At 42.7% G+C, this 18,248-nt stretch overlaps 1 protein-coding gene across 1 annotated transcript in view; it reads left to right on the forward strand.

Annotated features, from left to right (window-relative positions):
* LOC139435364 (zinc finger protein 850-like) overlaps nucleotides 1-12,235 on the forward strand; it is a 128,615-nt gene extending 116,380 nt beyond the window's left edge. Inside the window, exons 6-7 of the mRNA XM_071205989.1 lie at nucleotides 9,154-9,825; nucleotides 9,911-12,235. Coding sequence (XP_071062090.1) covers nucleotides 9,154-9,825; nucleotides 9,911-10,125 — 887 coding nt within the window. The 3' untranslated portion in view covers nucleotides 10,126-12,235. The remainder of the gene's footprint in view (nucleotides 1-9,153; nucleotides 9,826-9,910) is intronic.
* The last annotated feature ends 6,013 nt before the right edge of the window (nucleotides 12,236-18,248 follow it).

An 18,248-nucleotide genomic window follows, 5' to 3' on the forward strand; every position in this document is an offset into this window, starting at 1 on the left:
ATGATCTACTAGCTCATTTACTGAGGTGTTAGCAGGGGCAAGTGTGGAAGAAACATTCTGAGTAAACATTTCCCTAGTGTTTTCAGTTAAATATCGCTTTGTGGCTACCTCTTTTTGAACATTTGTGTGAACAGAAATAGGGCTCTCAAAGAAAACACAGGAATGATCAGAGAGTGCAACATCAGTCACCACAACCTTAGAACAGAAAAAAGAGTGTCGAAAAACAAATCTCCAGGTGCACTTTGAAATCTATAAAGAGAGACTTGGCATCAATTTGGAATTGAAATTTGCCCGACATATGTTGAAGTAATCCAATCTCGAGGTAACAAAGGCATTAATAACCCTTTCTAGGTCTTTAAAAGATAAAAACAACTTGGTCTTAGCCAATAGTCGTATTTTGAAAAAGCAGGTCTTGACTGCGGTGCTAACATGCTTATCAAATTTAAAAGCGCTATTGAAGGTCACTCCAAGGTTCGTGACAGAGGAGAGGATGTTTTTATTGAGGGAGCCCAGAATATCAACCAGGGAGGCTGGAGGTCGGGGTCCAAAAAAGATGACCTTGGTCTTGCTCTCGTTGAGGTTGAGGAAGTTTTGGCTCAGCCAGGATTTAATCTCTGTTAAGCAGTCCATCAACTGCTGTAGTGAGTTGACATTTTGATTGAGAGGCAGATAGATCTGTACATCATCAGTGTAACAATGTGATGTTGTGTTTTGTGAGAATTGAACCTAGGGGCAGTATATACAGTAGAAAAAGGATGGGGCCCAGGATCGAGCCTTGGGGAACCCCACAGGTAAGAGGGGTTTTAGCAGAGGAGAAGGCACCTAGCTGCACTGAGAAGCTACGGTCTGCCAGGTAGGTCCTGAACCATGCAAGGGCAGAGCCTGTGATGCCTGCGGACTGTTCAAGCCGTGACAACAGGATGCTATGGTCCACAGTGTCAAAGGCAGCTGTCAGGTCTAACAGCACCAAGACAGCTGGGCTACCTGAGTCGGCGGCTAGGAGCAGATCATTAAATACTCTTAAAAGGGCTGTTTCAGTGCTGTGCATAGGTTTGAAGCCAGACTGAAACTTTTCGTGGATGCCATGCGTAGTTAAGAACGACTGTAGCTGGATATAGACTACGCTCTCCAGGGCTTTAGATAAAAAAGATAGCTGGGAGATGGGCTTAAAATTTGCGAGAATGGAGGGGTCGAGATTTTTACGGCATGTTTGAAGGCAGCTGGGACACATTCTGAGCTAAGAGAGGTGTTTACAAGCAATGAAACACTTGCTCCAACTGATTCAATAATATCTCTAAGGAAGCGAGAGGAAATGCTGTCTAAGGTGCAGTTTGTCGGCCGCAGGTGCTTGACTACATCCGAGAGAGAAGAGAGGGATACAGGCTCAAAGTGGTCGAGGACAGCAGGGCACAGAAAAGGAGCAGCTAGCCCACACTAGTGTGGGCTAGCCTAAGAGCAGATTTAAGAAATGTTTCACAGAGTAGTCGATGGCACAATTGGAGAAGCATCACAGGGATTAATAATAGAGTTGAGGACATTCAAAAGAACCTGGGGTTTATTGCTGTTTTTGGAGATTAACAGAGAAATATGCTCTCTTTTGACTGCCGTCTGGTTGAGAGAAAGGCAAACACGAAGGATTTCTAAGGAGACATGGATTTTATACTTTCCATTTTCTCTCTGCACGCCTGCAGGTGCTTCTAAGAGCGCGAGTACAATCATTGAGCCACGGCTCTGAGAGAACTTTGTTGCGTAAAAGGAGCGACGGAATCCAGTATTAGTGTACATGTTGAGTCAAACATGGAGATAAGCTCATCCGCACTAAGAGCAGAGTTCACCTCTAATTTACAGATCGGAGAAGCATTAAAAACATCTGAAAACTGTGAGGCAGTCAAGGGGTTTGACAGAAAGTCAGAGAAGTCAGTGATGAAATCCTTATTGCACTTTTGGCGGACAATACACGACTGCGCAGAGCACAGGCAAGACCGGGTTCAGTTCAAAAAGCTGCAACTCAAAGCTAGCATAGCTAGTAACAGGGTGAAGCAATCTGCATTGGAGACTAGCTCTAAACACTGGGGGCGGGCGGGCCCAACAGAGGCCGCAATTCTGGAAAGACAGGGCGAATCCACCAAACCCTCACGGTACGTCCACACAGCAGCGTTCCAACGCTTCTTCCCATTCACTTTGAATGGGGTGACGTCACTTTGCCTCACTTTTCGCCGAACTGCATTGTGGGAAGCAAAGCGGAGATTTCCAGGCATCTCAGGATTAAAAAGTTGAGCAATGTTCAACTTTTGAATCTTCTGAAGCTTTCTGTGGAAGCGTCAGCCAATCAAATCATATGCCAGTACAAGCTCTAGCCCAGGGGCTCTCAAAGTGCGGCCCGCGGGCCAATGGCCGCCCTCGGAAATGTTTCTGGCGGCCCGGGATAGTTAATGTGACACGCTGAAATGCATGCGTTATATTTTAATCCTCCATGGTTGTATCTATATCTTCAGATATCCGCGGAATCGCTGGAAGAGTAGCTTTCCAGCGGTATCTCCTGTGAGACTGTAACCAGGGCACAGCAGCCAATATGGCCGCTCAAAGCAGCTTGACTTTACACTGTGTGGGATTGGTGGATTTGTGTGTCCGTCAAGGAAATCTCGGCCGGCAGCCATCACGGTCTGAAATGACCAATGGACATCGGGGGGGCCTACCCAGCCAAGTAAAACAAACATAAACCACGTGTCTCCCATCAGTTTACGTCTGTGAGGAGAGAGAGAGAGACACAGAGAAAATGGCTACAGTTGCCGACTTTGCTAGAGATTTTTTTCGCTAGCAGCAGTGAAGATGGAGCCTCAGAACCTGAAGTCTTCGACTGTTCTGTAGAAGAAGAATACAAAGACAACAACAAGGATCCATTTGGACATGGGTAAGTGTAAATATTACAGTAATAGTGTACTGGCAATGTGTGGGGAATACCGCAAAAATGAACAATAGGTTTATTGATATATATTTTTTATCGATGGTCATGAACTTTTTATTGGGACAAAATAGACTCTCCATTAGCAAACGTTTACTCTGTGTTAACGTTATTTTGGTGTGTAAAGTGAGATTACATGTGTAGATGATTAAATTAATCATGTATTCGTCCCACAACGGAGACATTTACAGTGACATGTTTTTGCCATCGATTATTTTATCATACTGTTCTGTACAGATGAGACTTTGTAATCAGATGTAGCCTATGTATATGTGTGTCTGTGATTTTACACTGAATTTAAAGTAACTGGAAATGTGTGTGTGTGTGATCAAGAGAGACTCCTTCTGCAACCTCCCAAACTTTATTTTTATGTGTGCATTATTATTTGTGCTTGAGCAACATTTTACCTGAACTTTATTTCAACGAAATTAGTTGTAATTATTGTCCTACACAGGCGGCGTTTATCCAGCAGCCACAACATCCATCTGTGCTGGCCCCCAGGTCAAGATCTACTGTGGCTCAAGGGCCTTCACCAGAGCCATCACCACCAAGGACCAGCAGACCAGCATCACTACAGCTGCCTCCACCTCCATCTGCGGCTGCCACCAGGTCAAGATACACCTCAGCACAAAGGCTCCACCACAGCCATCACCTTCAACCCAGCCAGCAAGGAGGTCTCGTGGAGGTCTCGTATAGTACTTGTACAACCCACCTACACAGCAGCCCATGCACCATCACCCCCACCTACACAGCAGCCAGACCCACTGTCTTGGAAGACAGACAAAGACCTTGACATGTTATAATGAATAGTTGGTTGAAAGTTCTGATGTTCAATATTGTAAATAGTGAGATTTTCCAGTTTCTTATATTCATATAAATAGTTGGTTGAAAAAAACATATTTATAATAAATTGTTGGTTGAAAAAAAAGGTTGAATGCTCAATTTGTATTTGTACACATCACATGAACCTTGGTATGTAATATGAAGTCATTATTCAGTCCTAATGTATCTCAGTCCCTGCTGTGGTGAAAGTAGAGTGATAAACACCTATTTTACTCAAAATTTGATTTTTTGATTTTTATTTTAGACATGAATAACACATTACATTGCATTTAGCTGACGCTTTTATCCAACGCGACTTACAATAAGTACATTCGACCAGGAAGACACAACCTTGAAGAAAACAGAATCATATAAGTACATCAGGTTTCATAGAGCCAAGTATTTCAAGTGCTACTCAACTGGCTTTAGATAAGCCAGCCCTTTATTAGTATATAAGTGCTCTGTTAGCAGTTCTTTGTTAGTAATTCTATCGCTCGAGGTGGAGTCGAAAGAGATGAGTTTTCAGTCTGCGCCGGAAGGTGTGTAAGCTTTCTGTTGTCCTGACGTCAATGGGGAGCTCATTCCACCATTTTGGAGCCAGGATAGCAAACCCACGTGTTTTTGCTGATGGGAACTTGGGTCCCCCTCGCAGCGAGTCGTTTGGCTGATGCAGAGCGTAGAGCATGCGCTGGGGTGTACAGTTTAACCATGTCCTGGATGTAGGAAGGGCCAGATCCATTTGCAGAATGGTACGCAAGTACCAGTGTCTTGAAGTGAATTCTAGCAGTTACCGGAAGCTAATGAAAGGAGCGGCGTGGTGTGGGAAAATTTAGGAAGGTTGAAGACCAGACGAGCTGCTGCATTCTGGATGAGCTGCAGAGGTCGGATTGCACATGCAGGTAGACCAGCCAGGAGGGAGATGCAGTAGTCTAGGCGTGAGGTGACGAAAGCCTGGACCAGAAGCTGGGTCGCTTTCTGGGTCAGCTGGGGACGCATCCTCCTGATGTTGTAGAGCGTGTATCTGCAGCAACGGGTTGTAGCAGCGATGTTTGCAGTGAAGGACAGGTTGTTATCTAGGATCACACCCAGATTCCTTGCAGTCTGAGTCAGGGAAACAACAGAGGTGCCGATGTTGATAGGCAGGTCAAGAGTGGGACAATCTTTTCCCGGAAGGAAAAGCAGTTCAGTTTTGTCAAGGTTGAGCTTGAGATGATGAGCAGACATCCACTGAGAGATGCGTGCGACGACCTGGGTCTCTGAGCGGGGAAAGGACAGAATTAATTGGGTGGCGTCAGCGTAGCAGTGGTATGAAAAACCATAACACATTTATATACAGTGTAATTCAAATATTTCACTGCTTTTGTGATCCTAAGACTTTGGTAACCAAATCTAAAACACCAAATCAATTCGATCAGAGTTTTGAAGATTTTCCAAAAATCGGATGTCACATTTTAAGCTTTTGAGCTACTTATCTCATCAAACAGTGCTCTAAGGTGAGCAATATGCATATATAGCAAGACCAGAGATTGTCCTGAACATTTTGATATTTAACACATGGGGTGCCATGTTAGAAGAAATACATTTAAAAGGTGATTTAAGAAAACATCTAAACATCGAGAAAATACCCTTAGACTCCAGAGGGTTAAGAATGGTAAAACTGCGCCCCCTGTGTTGTCATTCCTAAATTATGAATGACAGCTTATGGAAAGTTTGCTAGACTACTGGTTGCATGGCAACTAGGCATCTCGCGAGTTGCGGTAATTGGTTAGTACAATAACAGGGTGTCCGCGGGGTCTTAAAAAGTATTAAAAGTTGATTAATCAATTTAGCTAAAATTAAGGCTATTAAAAAGTATTAAATGGCATTTTCCAAGGTATTAAGAAGGTCCACAGCAGCGACAACATGAAACACCCTTTAATTTACTGAAACAACATGTCTGGAAACCCCCTCAAGGTGGCCCCATGCATAGCTTGCCATAACATGCTGCTTCTTATTTTAAGTTTCGTGAACGGACACGTTAATGAATCGAATGCGTGTGAACGGAAAACTTTTTTGCGTATGCGATTTACTGTATGCGTCCTCGTGGGGCCGGGGTCTAGGCCAACCTATATCCGGTCACAGAGATCTGCTATTTTAAAGTAAGATCAACACATATCGACCCTAAATATAGTCTATATTAAGAACGAGAAAAGTCTTAACATATATATCGTTTTTTGTAAACATATGACAAATGTGTGAGGGTGATGACGTCAAAGCATCGTCTTATGCGCCGGGCTTAGCCCCAGACAGCCCCAGCCCAATTTAACCCCTGGGTATTTGTGAGGGAGCTCCTATATGGCATTACCCCGCTGAAGCTCACCAAAGTTTAATATATTTCATAGTTCAAAGTTTTGTCAATTGTTTTGTTTATTGGTCAAATACTGGTTTCTGAGGAGTTTTACTGGAATGAAAGAGCAGAGTACAGAAGCAACAAAGCAGCATACTGCATTAAACCTGACCTTCACAGAGAGGTTGAAGTTCATGTGGAGAGGAGGCTTCAGTAGTCTGTCTGCACTCTGTTTAGTTGTGCTATCTTACAATCAATATAGTAATTGTGAGGTAAAGTGTGTCGCCAATGTAACCGGTTAGAACTCGAAGTTGCGATGAGGTTTTAAAATGTATGGAAAGGGTCTTAAAAAAGGTCTTAAAAGGTATTACATTTGACTTCAGGATTCCTGCATATACCCTGAATAAAGAAAGGATTTGTTTTGGAATTATTTTGTGTTCCGTTTTTTCTTGGGCGGTCCTCAATCCAATATTGGGTACCTAAATTGGCCCTCACTCATCAAAACTTTGAGAACCCCTGCTCTAGCCAATCAAACAGCTGCTTGTGTGTCAGGGGGGGGGGAGATTCATAAAATGTATGGAAAGGGTCTTAAAAAAGGTCTTAAAAGGTATTACATTTGACTTCAGGATTCCTGCATATACCCTGAATAAAGAAAGGATTTGTTTTGGAATTATTTTGTGTTCCGTTTTTTCTTGGGCGGTCCTCAATCCAATATTGGGTACCTAAATTGGCCCTCACTCATCAAAACTTTGAGAACCCCTGCTCTAGCCAATCAAACAGCTGCTTGTGTGTCAGGGGGGGGGAGATTCATGTGATTGGTTGTTGGTCGAGCTTCAGACACGCCCGCCGGAAAGCTTTTTCCAAAGCCGCTGTGTGGACGTACTGTCAGATGGCGTGCAGCGGGAGGGCCATGACTGATTCGTGGATAAGTCCCAGAAGAAGCCGTCAGGTATGCTTTTTGATGGACAAGCGCACCACCACGCTTTCCCCGTCGTCTAAAACGCTTTCGGTGAGGCAGGATGCAGGGCAACTGGCGCCGGTAAGTGGGAATATCCGACAGTAAAGGGGGGTAGGCGATTTAAGGTTGTCAGATGTAGGTTTGGGCAGCAGTATAAACTCCAGTGAGGATCTGAGGTGGAGGAGAGCTTTGCGATCATAGACGAGCAGAGAGATTTTGACATACATAGAACAAAAGCAGGATCGCTAAAGGCAGAGAGCTGAGGGAGCGGCATGCCGACACAGGCGCCATCTTGGATCCCCCTAGTGATTGCTGATTCATGAAGAGTTTGATGGATGGAAGTGGTGGCCGGCTGAATCTCCGACGTAGGCGATTCTGAACACCTCCCCTCTTTCCTCGTCTCTTTTTCCTGGTGTTTCTACGCGGCTCCCGAGGGATGTCATCCAATAACGAAGAGCACAGATGGCTTGGTGTATTCGTAGGAGGCCGATCGCATTGTAGCTCTAGCATAGCCTCGTGGCTGTAGCAGCGTAGAGGCCGGGGCTCCTCGCCACACCTGTTCGTGCTGGCACTCAGGTGTGTCTTGGAAAGTTGTATGGCCAGACATGGTCTGCAGAAGGCAAATGTAATCCACAGGTTTAAAAGCATGGTCTCCCAAAATGACGTTTCATACAGACACAACAAGGTTTAAACAATAATTAGACCAAAAAAACAAAACACAAGACGAACGGAGCATACTGAGACTCGCAGTGACAGGATGCCATCTCCCTCTGTCTCCTGTATACCAGAGGTGGGAGTAAGTCATACATGTGCAAGTCTCAAGTTACTGGGGTGAGAGTCAAGCAAGTTCAGTCCTACGAAATCCTGATGAATAACCCCAGTTTCTGCATTTAAATAAGTGGTTATGAAAACTAGAGTTTTATTTTCAACATTAACAACAATGGAGAGTGAGGCTCTGAAATCATAAAACGGGTAATAGGGGGAATAATTGTGTGTGTGTGTGTGTGTAAAACATAGCAGGCTGTGATCGCTGGTTAGCTGTTCTAATGAAGGTAAACACAGTGAAGGCACAGCTCTTTGTAGCTGGTGCTGCTCTTCTCAGATTCTGCTGAGTTACACTGCCTCCTGGTGCTGCAGAGATTTCATGAAGTGAAGAGGGTTCTTCTATAAAACAGCTGTGGGCAGCAGATACTGTGAGTCACAGACATGAATACAGAGGTCAAGGCAGACTGGTTCACAGACTCCCCTGTTTTGCCGATCCGGTGCTTGAACAAATAACTCTCCACCCCTGGCCGAAATGTCCCTAAAATTAAGTCGGAGTTTGAAATATATCTAAAATAATGTATGTATTTCCCCACATAAACATAACCGTCAGCAATGAAGCGGCTGTCTCCTGTGCGCTCCACTTCCTACTTTCTCCTGTGAACGAGATAAATTCTCTTTTTTTCTTTCATTGTCCTCTAGGGGCTTCGTACATACAAAAACAAATGCAAATATTTTATTTTAAAAAGTCCTTTCCAGTCATCTGTCTCAAGCTTAAGTCAAGTCTCAAGTCATGAATACCAAGTCAAAGTTGAGTCTTTTATCAATGTTAGTCAAGCAAGTCTCAAGTCAGGAAATATGCTATGCGCGTCAATTCACGTGACTCGAGTCCCCCACCTCTGGTATATACTTTGGTTAGAATATTGCTGTATTACTGTATAAAATAAAAATACAAATATAATAAACACAAACAGTTGATAAGTAGTATTTTGTTAACTCAAGGTTTATATTAAATGAGTTTTTATTGTGTTAACTTGTGTATTTATGCTTTTTAGATTGACTTTCTCTCTTTCTCTGTCCATCTCTTCTAGAAACTGAAAGGAAGAAAGAGACGTCACAGCTGTCAGCAATGTGACAAATCTTTTTCAACATCTGGAGATTTAAAGATCCACCTGCATATTCACATGGGAGAAAAACCGTACAGCTGTGAAGAGTGTGGGAAAGCTTTCACTCAATCAGGTGCTCTCAAATCACATCAACATCTTCACACTGGAGAAAAACCGTACAGCTGTGAAGAGTGTGGGATAACTTTCACTCAATTAGGTAATCTCAAAATACATCAACGTATTCACACAGGAGAAAAACCATACAGCTGTGAAGAGTGTGGGATAACTTTCACTCAATCAGGTAATCTCAAAACACATCAACGTATTCACACGGGAGACAAACCTTACAGTTGTGAAGAGTGTGGGACAACTTTCACTACATCAGGTCAACTCAAATCACATCAATTTATTCATACTGGAGAAAAACCTTACAGGTGTGAAGAGTGTGGGACAACTTTCACTACATCATATAATCTCAAATCACATCAACGTATTCATGCTGTAGAAAAACCTTACAGCTGTGAAGAGTGTGGGAAATCTTTCACTCAATCAGGTGCTCTCAAATCACATCAACGTATTCACACTGGAGAAAAACCGTACTGGTGTGAAGAGTGTGGGAAAACTTTCACTCAATCAACTAATCTCAAATCACATCACCGTATTCACACAGGAGAAAAACCGTACTGGTGTGAAGAGTGTGGGAAAACTTTCACTACATCAGCTCATCTCAAATCACATCACCATATTCATACTGGAAAAAAACCTTACAGGTGTGAAGAGTGTGGGACAACTTTCTCTAGATCAGGTGCTCTCAAATCACATCACCGTATTCACACTGGAGAAAAACCGTACCGGTGTGAAGAGTGTGGGACAACTTTCTCTAGATCAAGTGCTCTCAAAATCACATCACCGTACTCATACTGGAGAAAAACCTTACAGCTGTGAAGAGTGTGGGACAACTTTCACTACATCAGGTGCTCTCAAATCACATCACCGTATTCATACTGGAGAAAAACCTTACAGCTGTGAAGAGTGTGGGAAAACTTTCACTCAATCAGGTGCTCTCCAATCACATCAACGTCTTCACACAGGAGAAAAACCGTACTGGTGTGAAGAGTGTGGGAAAATGTTCACTCAATCAGGTGCTCTCAAATCACATCAACGTATTCACACAGGAGAAAAACCATAGTGGTTTTAAGAGTGTAGGTCCCTGACAATAAGCAACTCCCATCTATTGGCCATGCGTTGGGTGATCATTTTTTCCATTACTGATCCCATCCCAACAGCGCCATCTGTTGACGTAACATCAGAATTGACAGGCATAATGTTCACTGTTCCTTTAAGTTTCGTGTTCTGGCTGACCGTCTGCTGACAGGGCGCTGATTCAAACAGCTGACATTATTGCAACATTAAATCCAAGCCATTGTCCAATACAGCTTATGTATACAATCCAGTTTTAGTACTGCACATACCCAGCCGCTTTCCCAGCCTTGGTTCTCGGCGTCTCCTTTCGCCGTCTTGATGAGCGCAGGTGGTGACAATCTCCAGCTGATTGTGGCATGTTGTCCAGCTGATCCGGGATGATGGTGTCGGTTGTGAAGTAATCCAATTGTTTGTCCGGTGAAAACGATCCTTAATCCAATGCGATATGTTTCTTATATTGTTCAGTTTTCACTCGAGTACGATTCTACTTAATGTAATGGCAATTTAAATGTTCCAGTGTCCTATATCTTTTTGCCATTACATCACAGGAGGGTTTAGTGTGATCCTGACGCAGACACAAACATATGAAGTTCCGGTCTTTTGCTGCAGTTTTTGAATGATGTTTTATTGTCACATTGTCACATTATCACATCTTTTGTGCTGAACTTTTAGAGGTTCAAGTCTTCTCTGAAATCGCTCCATGCTCCTGCCGCGCTCAGCCATGTTGCAGGTTAGCTGCAGACCCTCCGGAAATGACCTTCCGTGGTCATGACACGTGTTTAATGGGGCAGGGCAGTTAGCTCTGCTGTAGCAGCCATACAGCAGCATGCACTTTGCAGGTGCAGAGGGGGGAGCAGCCCCTCCCCTTGATGGGCCATCAAAAAGCCCGGGAAGGTCTCCAACTTTCAAAATAAGCAACGAAATGAAGAAAAGCAGGTTATTTATATTAGGATTGTTTTGTTAGTTTCGTAAAAATGTATCAATAAGCTTTATTTATTCAACCCTTAGATGCCCAGTGGCTGGACCCTACACTCTTCCATAAGTGGGTCAAAAAGGACCTGTATTAGAATAATGTTTTTTTATGCCATATTTGTCATTTTGGTTCACACTAGAAATATTTTACATTTAATCTTTCACTATTTAGAATTTTTGAATTTTTTTTTACATTTGGAAAAAAGTTTCTCTTACCTGCCCTGCAGCTGAACGACCTATCCTACCTTTATTTCCTCCCACCTTGACTACTGTAACTCAATTCTTTACGGCATCCGCTCCCGGTCCCTCGATAGACTCCGAATTGTAAAAAATGTAGCCGCCCGACTCCTCACACACACCAGATCATGGCACCACATCACACCAGTCCTCAAAGACCTTCATTGGCTTCCTGTCTCCCAACGCGTCACTTACAAAATACTGGCCCTCAACTATAGCCCCCCACCCCTATCTCACTGGTCTTCTTACCCCCTACCAACCTGACTTGTTGGAGAAATATTGAGGCCCAAAAAAAGGTGGTTATGCCATGACCTAGAATAATATCTTTAGACATATTCAGTCCTGTACATCAGAGGCCATGCCCTTTTCCCCCACAAATATGGATATATAGGTGTGTCTTTGTTTTGTCTGTCCCTTGGTGGAGCATAAAAACGCTGGGTGAGAGAGGGAAAGCTTCAGAGCTGGGTTTTTCCTCGGTAAGGTTCGAATTGATTTGTTGAATGCTGAGTGAATTGTTTGAGGATTTGTTGAATGTTTATAACCCAGCCACCTATGTGGACGGTCCTCTGAATTCTTGCTGGATATAGGTGTTCCGTGTATATGAATTGATGCAAATTGGTTTGTTAAATGAAAGTTTGAATATGCTTTTTATTATCTACAGCCATTTATGAGGAGATGCCTCTAAATTCTGTCTGACGATTTTAAATGTGACAACTGAATTGGGCAGTTGAAGTTACAATTTAGGGTAATAAATGTAAAACTGTGAATTGAGGTTTCATATTAGAAAAGGACCACAGCATGATATGTTTTTTATGATTGTCATGTTGTAACGAGAGAAGGTAAAAACCCTGTACAAGTGTGGACCAATTTTTCTTGAAATAAACTGATCCCACCCTTTGGATTGGGACAACTCAAAATAAATATGCGCTCTCCTCTCCTGCGTAAGGTAAGATTGCACAACTGCCACACTCACACTTAGGTAGGGCCACATCTCATTAGTGATATCAAAAATCCTTCGGGATCGCTTAAACAGATTTAACGGTTCGTCTGAATTGAAACAGCAGTTAATTGAACCTGGTTCTTCAGGAGTTAGTAGAAGTGACATCTTGCTGACGTTGGTGGATCTGAGCCAAGCAGTAAACTTACAGGGACTCAATAGCTTCTGTTGGGTCAATTACTAGGTCTGAGTAATTTGCCAGAATAAGTTAACAAGTCTCCCGACTCCGACATGGCGCCCAACTGTGGGGCTCTGTTAAAAGTAAACCTTTTACAGAGTTAAACTACAAGAACCAAAACAGCCTATATATAACGTGGTGAAGAGTTAATAGGATATTTAATAAGATAAACCATAGGTCTAAGGTACCTAGGCTGTTGGAAAAGCTTGAAGCTCGATACATAACCCTCTTGAGGTATCCGCATGCACTAGCTGAATCCAGGAGAGTAGAACAAAGTGACGGTATAGTCGGACTGATCATTCAGCGTGATTAATAGCCTAGGTACTTGCATGTGTATAAAAGAGTGAACTTAAACCCTTAAAACATGGCGGATGAGGTTAGACCGTAGTTCAATGGCTCGGAACCAGCCACAGAATGGGAGGGAGAAGCCAGATCCGGCCCTTCTGACCCCCCTGTCGTATTAGCCGAGACCCACGGGCTTAACGCGATCTAAATACGTACCTGTTAGACTACCCTTTAGACAGAGCGTAAGCAGGTGGCAGGTGGTATAATGTCTGAGACCCTACCTCCACCCTACGGAGATGATAGCTCACAAACCTCACTTATGAGTATCCCATCTAATACTCCTAGAAGAAAACACATTGTTAGACATGATATTCAGGGAAAAGGAATGTTAGAAATAATAATGGCAGATATCGAAAATCTTAAACTGGATTAACCAACCATGTTAGTGAACCATCCTAATATGGAGCTACAACATGCAGGAGTAGCAGTACTGCTTCCATTTAAAAAAAGCCAAAAGCGATTTTTACTTATCCCAGACCACAGACAGTTTAAACGATCCTAGGAGATTTTTGGCATACCATAAAATCCCTCTCTGCCAGCTCTCGCTCCTTAGAGCTGCCTCCTAACATTGTTGTTGACTCCACACCCCTGTGTCAAATAAGACAGATGCTTAATTGTTTTTAATAAACATTTTATTGCCTCCAGTTCCATGTTTGACACATTATCTTTATCTTTTGGTAAATCATCTCCCTCCATCACCACCAGTCATGCCTCCAGTAGCCACACTTTCTCCTTCAACCCCTTCAATGTTGGGGAGGTTTGTAAGGCTCTAAAGGGCCTAGACCCCAAAAAATCAGCAGGCATGGACGATCTCCCCCCTTATTTCTCACGGCTAGCTGCAGATATTATAGCCAAACCACTGTGTCATGTTTTTAATCTTTCTATAACAATCAATGTCATTCCAGATGTTTGGAAAACTGCAACTGTTCTCCCCTTATTGAAAGGTGGTGATCCCGAGGTGATGAATAATTACAGACCAATTTCCAAGCTCTCTATTTTAGCTAAAGTACTTGAATGGTGAATGATCAAATCAAAGAATTTTTAAGCTTGAACAACATTATATCTCCTCACCAGTCAGGCTTTAGGAAGCAGCACAGCACAGTAACGCTGCTGTGAAAGTAGTGAATGACATTGTTGAAGGCTTGGACGCAAAGAGCTACTGTGCTGCCCTTTTTATAGACTTATCCCAGGCATTTGATACGTGGACCATGAAGTTATCTCATATAGGCCTAAATGATGTGGGTCAAAGTATTGATGCCTCTGTACATCTATATGCAGATGATACTGTTGTGCTAGCACTGTTGCCCTTGCATTTGCACATCTGCAGTCTGCTTTTGACACTTTTCAGTCACATCTGTTCCACCTTAGGTTGGTGTTAAATTCAGATTAAACAAAAGTCATGTTGTTTTCCAATAAGAAAAGGTTACCAACTGTTCTTCCCTGCATCATGTCTGCACAGCATAACCCCATTGAAGCTGTTAACACCTACAGATACTTGCCTAAGTATGAAAATCTCTGCTTCAAACCACATATTGACAATCTCTTAAGGAAATTGAAACGAGGCCTGCTTCTCCACAAGTGCGAGGAAACGGCTTGTAGCTGCCGCTCTTGGACTACGGGGATGTTGTGTACATGAACGCCTCAGCTCACTCCCTTCATCTGCTGGACGCTGTTTACCATGGGGCTCTGGGGTTCATAACCAACTGTAAACCCCTCACACACCATTGCACGCTGTACTCTTTAGTCAACTGGACATCATTATCAATGCGCAGATCACTGCACTGGTACAAACTCATCTATACCGCTATGCTTGGACTGCTGCCCCTCTACATATCCACTTACATATCACACAAACAGTACAGCTATAGACTGCGATCTCAAAATTACATCACTCTGTCCGTCCCCTCAGTACGCACGGTGCTTGGGAAAAATGCCATATCATACTCTGCCCCCTCGACCTGGAACACCCTTCAGCAGGAACTTCAGCCGACCAGTTTGATACCCATCACGGATTTTAAACTAATTTGAAAGAAGCTGGAGAAATCATCTGTGGGTGTTTGCACCTGCTATATCTGACTACTGTATATGGATTTCAATGACTATTTTTTTTTTTACTATGTTGTATTTTAGTGTTAACTCTGTGTTTGGTGTCCTGTCTGTCTGTATCTTTGTGTGGTAATGTTACCACTGAACAGGTCTCTCTTGAAAATGAGACCTTGTGTCTCAATGAGATTTAGACAGGCACATTGTAGACGAGTCAGGGCAAATATAATGGATACAATAAATCAAGCAGAGACTGCTGCTCAATTATCAGGACAGGGAAATCTGGATGCATTAGGCCAGTGGTTCTCAAACTTTTTCCGTCATTCCCCATTTTGAACAGGTGGGCCTTTTCAAGCCCCACCTGTTCCTCGCCGCTCCAATAAAATGGTAGACCAAGCTTAAAATGGTCAAATGTATCATTCTATAACAGGGGTCTCCAACCTTTTTTAGGATGAGAGCTACTTTCAAAAAAATTAAACAATTCGTGAGCTACTTTCACTCCTCTTTTTCAGTTTTTTTGCAGTGTATATATTTAGCACATTTTAACATTATTATATGCTTACCTTAGGTGGGCCGTGGACTTTCACAACGCCGCTGCTCCGGTACCGCATCCGCCGCCGCAAACACCCGCCGTTGCGAGGCTCTGGCGGCTCCGGCAGGTCCGGTGCAGCGGTGCTATGAAAGTCCACCGCCGTTGCGAGTCTCCGGCTGTAATAATCCACTACCGCCCGCGAGGACCCATGTTCAATTCCGGCCTAAGGTCCAAACATTTATTTAAAATTAAAAAAAAAATAAAAAATCTCCCGTTCATCGCGTCCAGTCGCGACCGACCCATCTATCACATCTGTGCGCCCCACACTTTGAGAAACGCTGCATTAGGCCAAGGACTCTTAAAAGAAGGAGAAGTAGAAGATGCTGATCCTGGACCAGAAATGGGAATTGTATACTCCTCATTCATGCATCTAATGGCAAGCGAGAGAAGTTATGCAAAAAGAGATCAGATTGATGAACAAAAATGTATCAAAGCCCTAAACACAGGAATGAAGGCATTAATAGAGGCTGCTACTTCTGATGGAAAAACCATAGTCACATTCAGACGCAGAACACAGGGCAGGAAGTATCGTGGGATTCCCATAAGCACTCTCTTACCCAGATAGACATGTTTGGTTCTAAAAGCATTCTGAGAATGTTACCATTCACGGTTCTAGGAATGTTTTCAGCGGGAAGTTGTCTTTTGGCTCCCAGAATGTTCTTCTGAAAGGTAGGATAACATTCTCTAAAAACACTCTTAAAATATTTGAAGATAACCTTCAAATGTTTTTGATAACATTATTAGAACATTATGCCCTACTAATTCTTTCAACGTGCTTCTTGGAGAATGTTCTTCATTTGCTATCATGTAACATTGAGGGAACGTTTTATAAAGAACATCTTTAATGTGTTACACCAACAACATCCTAAACACATCCTTAGAATGTTGCAGGCAAAACGTTCCACCTTTGTTAACATTTCACATTAAAGGAACATTTTATAAAAAAACCTTTCTGTCATCTCAGGCCTTAATAACATCCTCAAAACATCCTCTGAATGTTGCAGTTAAAACGTTATGTCTTAGTTAACCTTAAACCTTATAGGAACATTATTTGAAATAATAAACATCCTAAAAAGGTTATTTGAACATTAGATTAAAACGTTTCTTTAAAACATTATTAGAACCTGTAGGTAACGTTAGCCAAAGTTGTGAGAACGTTCCCCGCTAGCTGGACAATGGAGTCTTATTGCAGAGTTAAGAGCAGGCATGTACATAGAGTGGAATCATGTTCATAGCCATACGAATAAGATAGATGTTGACTATCAAGGTAACAGAGAAGTTGATGCACTTGCTCAAAGCAGGGGATGAGTTTACCACATGACTGCCATATTTCCTAGTGTATGGAAAAGGGTGGAAGCATTCATGTGCCTCCTGTAGAAGCTTTGCAGGTTGTACTTGAATTACACAGCAGTTTGGGCCATGTGGGCCTAGTTCGTATGAGAACATATTGTCTCAACAATAAAATCCTCATACCAAAACTGAAAATGCACTTACAACACACACGGCTGACATGTCTTCAATGTGCTGAGGTAGATGGGTTCAAGAAGGTTAATCCGGAACATCTTAGATAACAGAGGATGTGCCACTAATCAGTTTTAGTGCTGACATAGCAGGTCCTTTTCCGACCCGCACTCCCAGTGGGAACAAGTATTTCCTTTTCATTTGTGATAATGGAGGAAGTCATAAACATGTATATCCTCTGACCAGAGCAACATGGAATACAGTGTCTGTATCGTGTATGGGTGACAAGAAAGGGGCGAAGTCCAGAAAAAGGTGACCTTAAAGCTAAATTATAAGGTTTGGATGTAGTGTCCTCAATCTCTGGAAACGTAGTTTCACTCCAGAAAAGAGGGCCTGTTCACCAGCCAACTGAGTTTAGAATCCAGATAGGAATATGGCTGCAGCCTACCCAATCCACTAATGATGCTATCAGTCTCACATCACATGTTTTGCGCACACACCGTGGCAGTTTACATGAATTCTTACACAGGAGAGGAGGGCTTTTAGTGGGATCTTCCCGCAAGTATTTAGAATTTGTCTTGATAAATTGTGTACCAAGGGATATTTTATAGAGCAAAAGAGGGATTTTAAATTGTATTAACAAGCAATATCTCAATTGCAAAGGATTTAGTATAGAACTGTTAGAATCCTTAGTGCATTATGCAAAGAAAGAAGCAAGACAAAACTCTGTCTATTAGCATAGGGTTCATTAGACCTTGAATGGGGAATACCTCAAAATCAAAGAGGAAATGGCAAAAACAACCTTTATATTATTTTATCATTGTTTTTATTTAATTATTATTTTTCTCTTCACATATTCTTAATTTGTATATGCCTGGGATCGCTTAAACAGATTTAGCGGGTCGTCTGAATTGAAACAGCAGTTAATTGAACCTGGTTCTTCAGGAGTTAGTAGAGGTGAGATCTTGCTGACGTTGGTGGATCTGAGCCAAGCAGTACACTTACAGGGACTCAATAGCTTCTGTTAGGTCAATTAGTAGGTCTGAGTAATTTGCCGGAACAAATTAACAGGCCTCTCAACTCCGACAACTCATAGCCCCCCCCCAACAATCCATGCCGGTTGATCAAGTTTGATAGTCCTATAACCCTAACCTTCCCTTATATTGTGCGATTTTGAGTCCTTGAAAAGTCCTATAATGTATTCTTATTATTATACTGACAGGTATCAGATCTTGCGGTGTAAAATAATCTTCCTGAGAGGTGTCACTTGTGATGTAGTCTGTG

The sequence above is a fragment of the Pseudochaenichthys georgianus genome, chromosome 16, assembly GCF_902827115.2.
Source record: "Pseudochaenichthys georgianus chromosome 16, fPseGeo1.2, whole genome shotgun sequence".
NCBI classification, from domain to species: Eukaryota; Metazoa; Chordata; class Actinopteri; order Perciformes; family Channichthyidae; genus Pseudochaenichthys; species Pseudochaenichthys georgianus.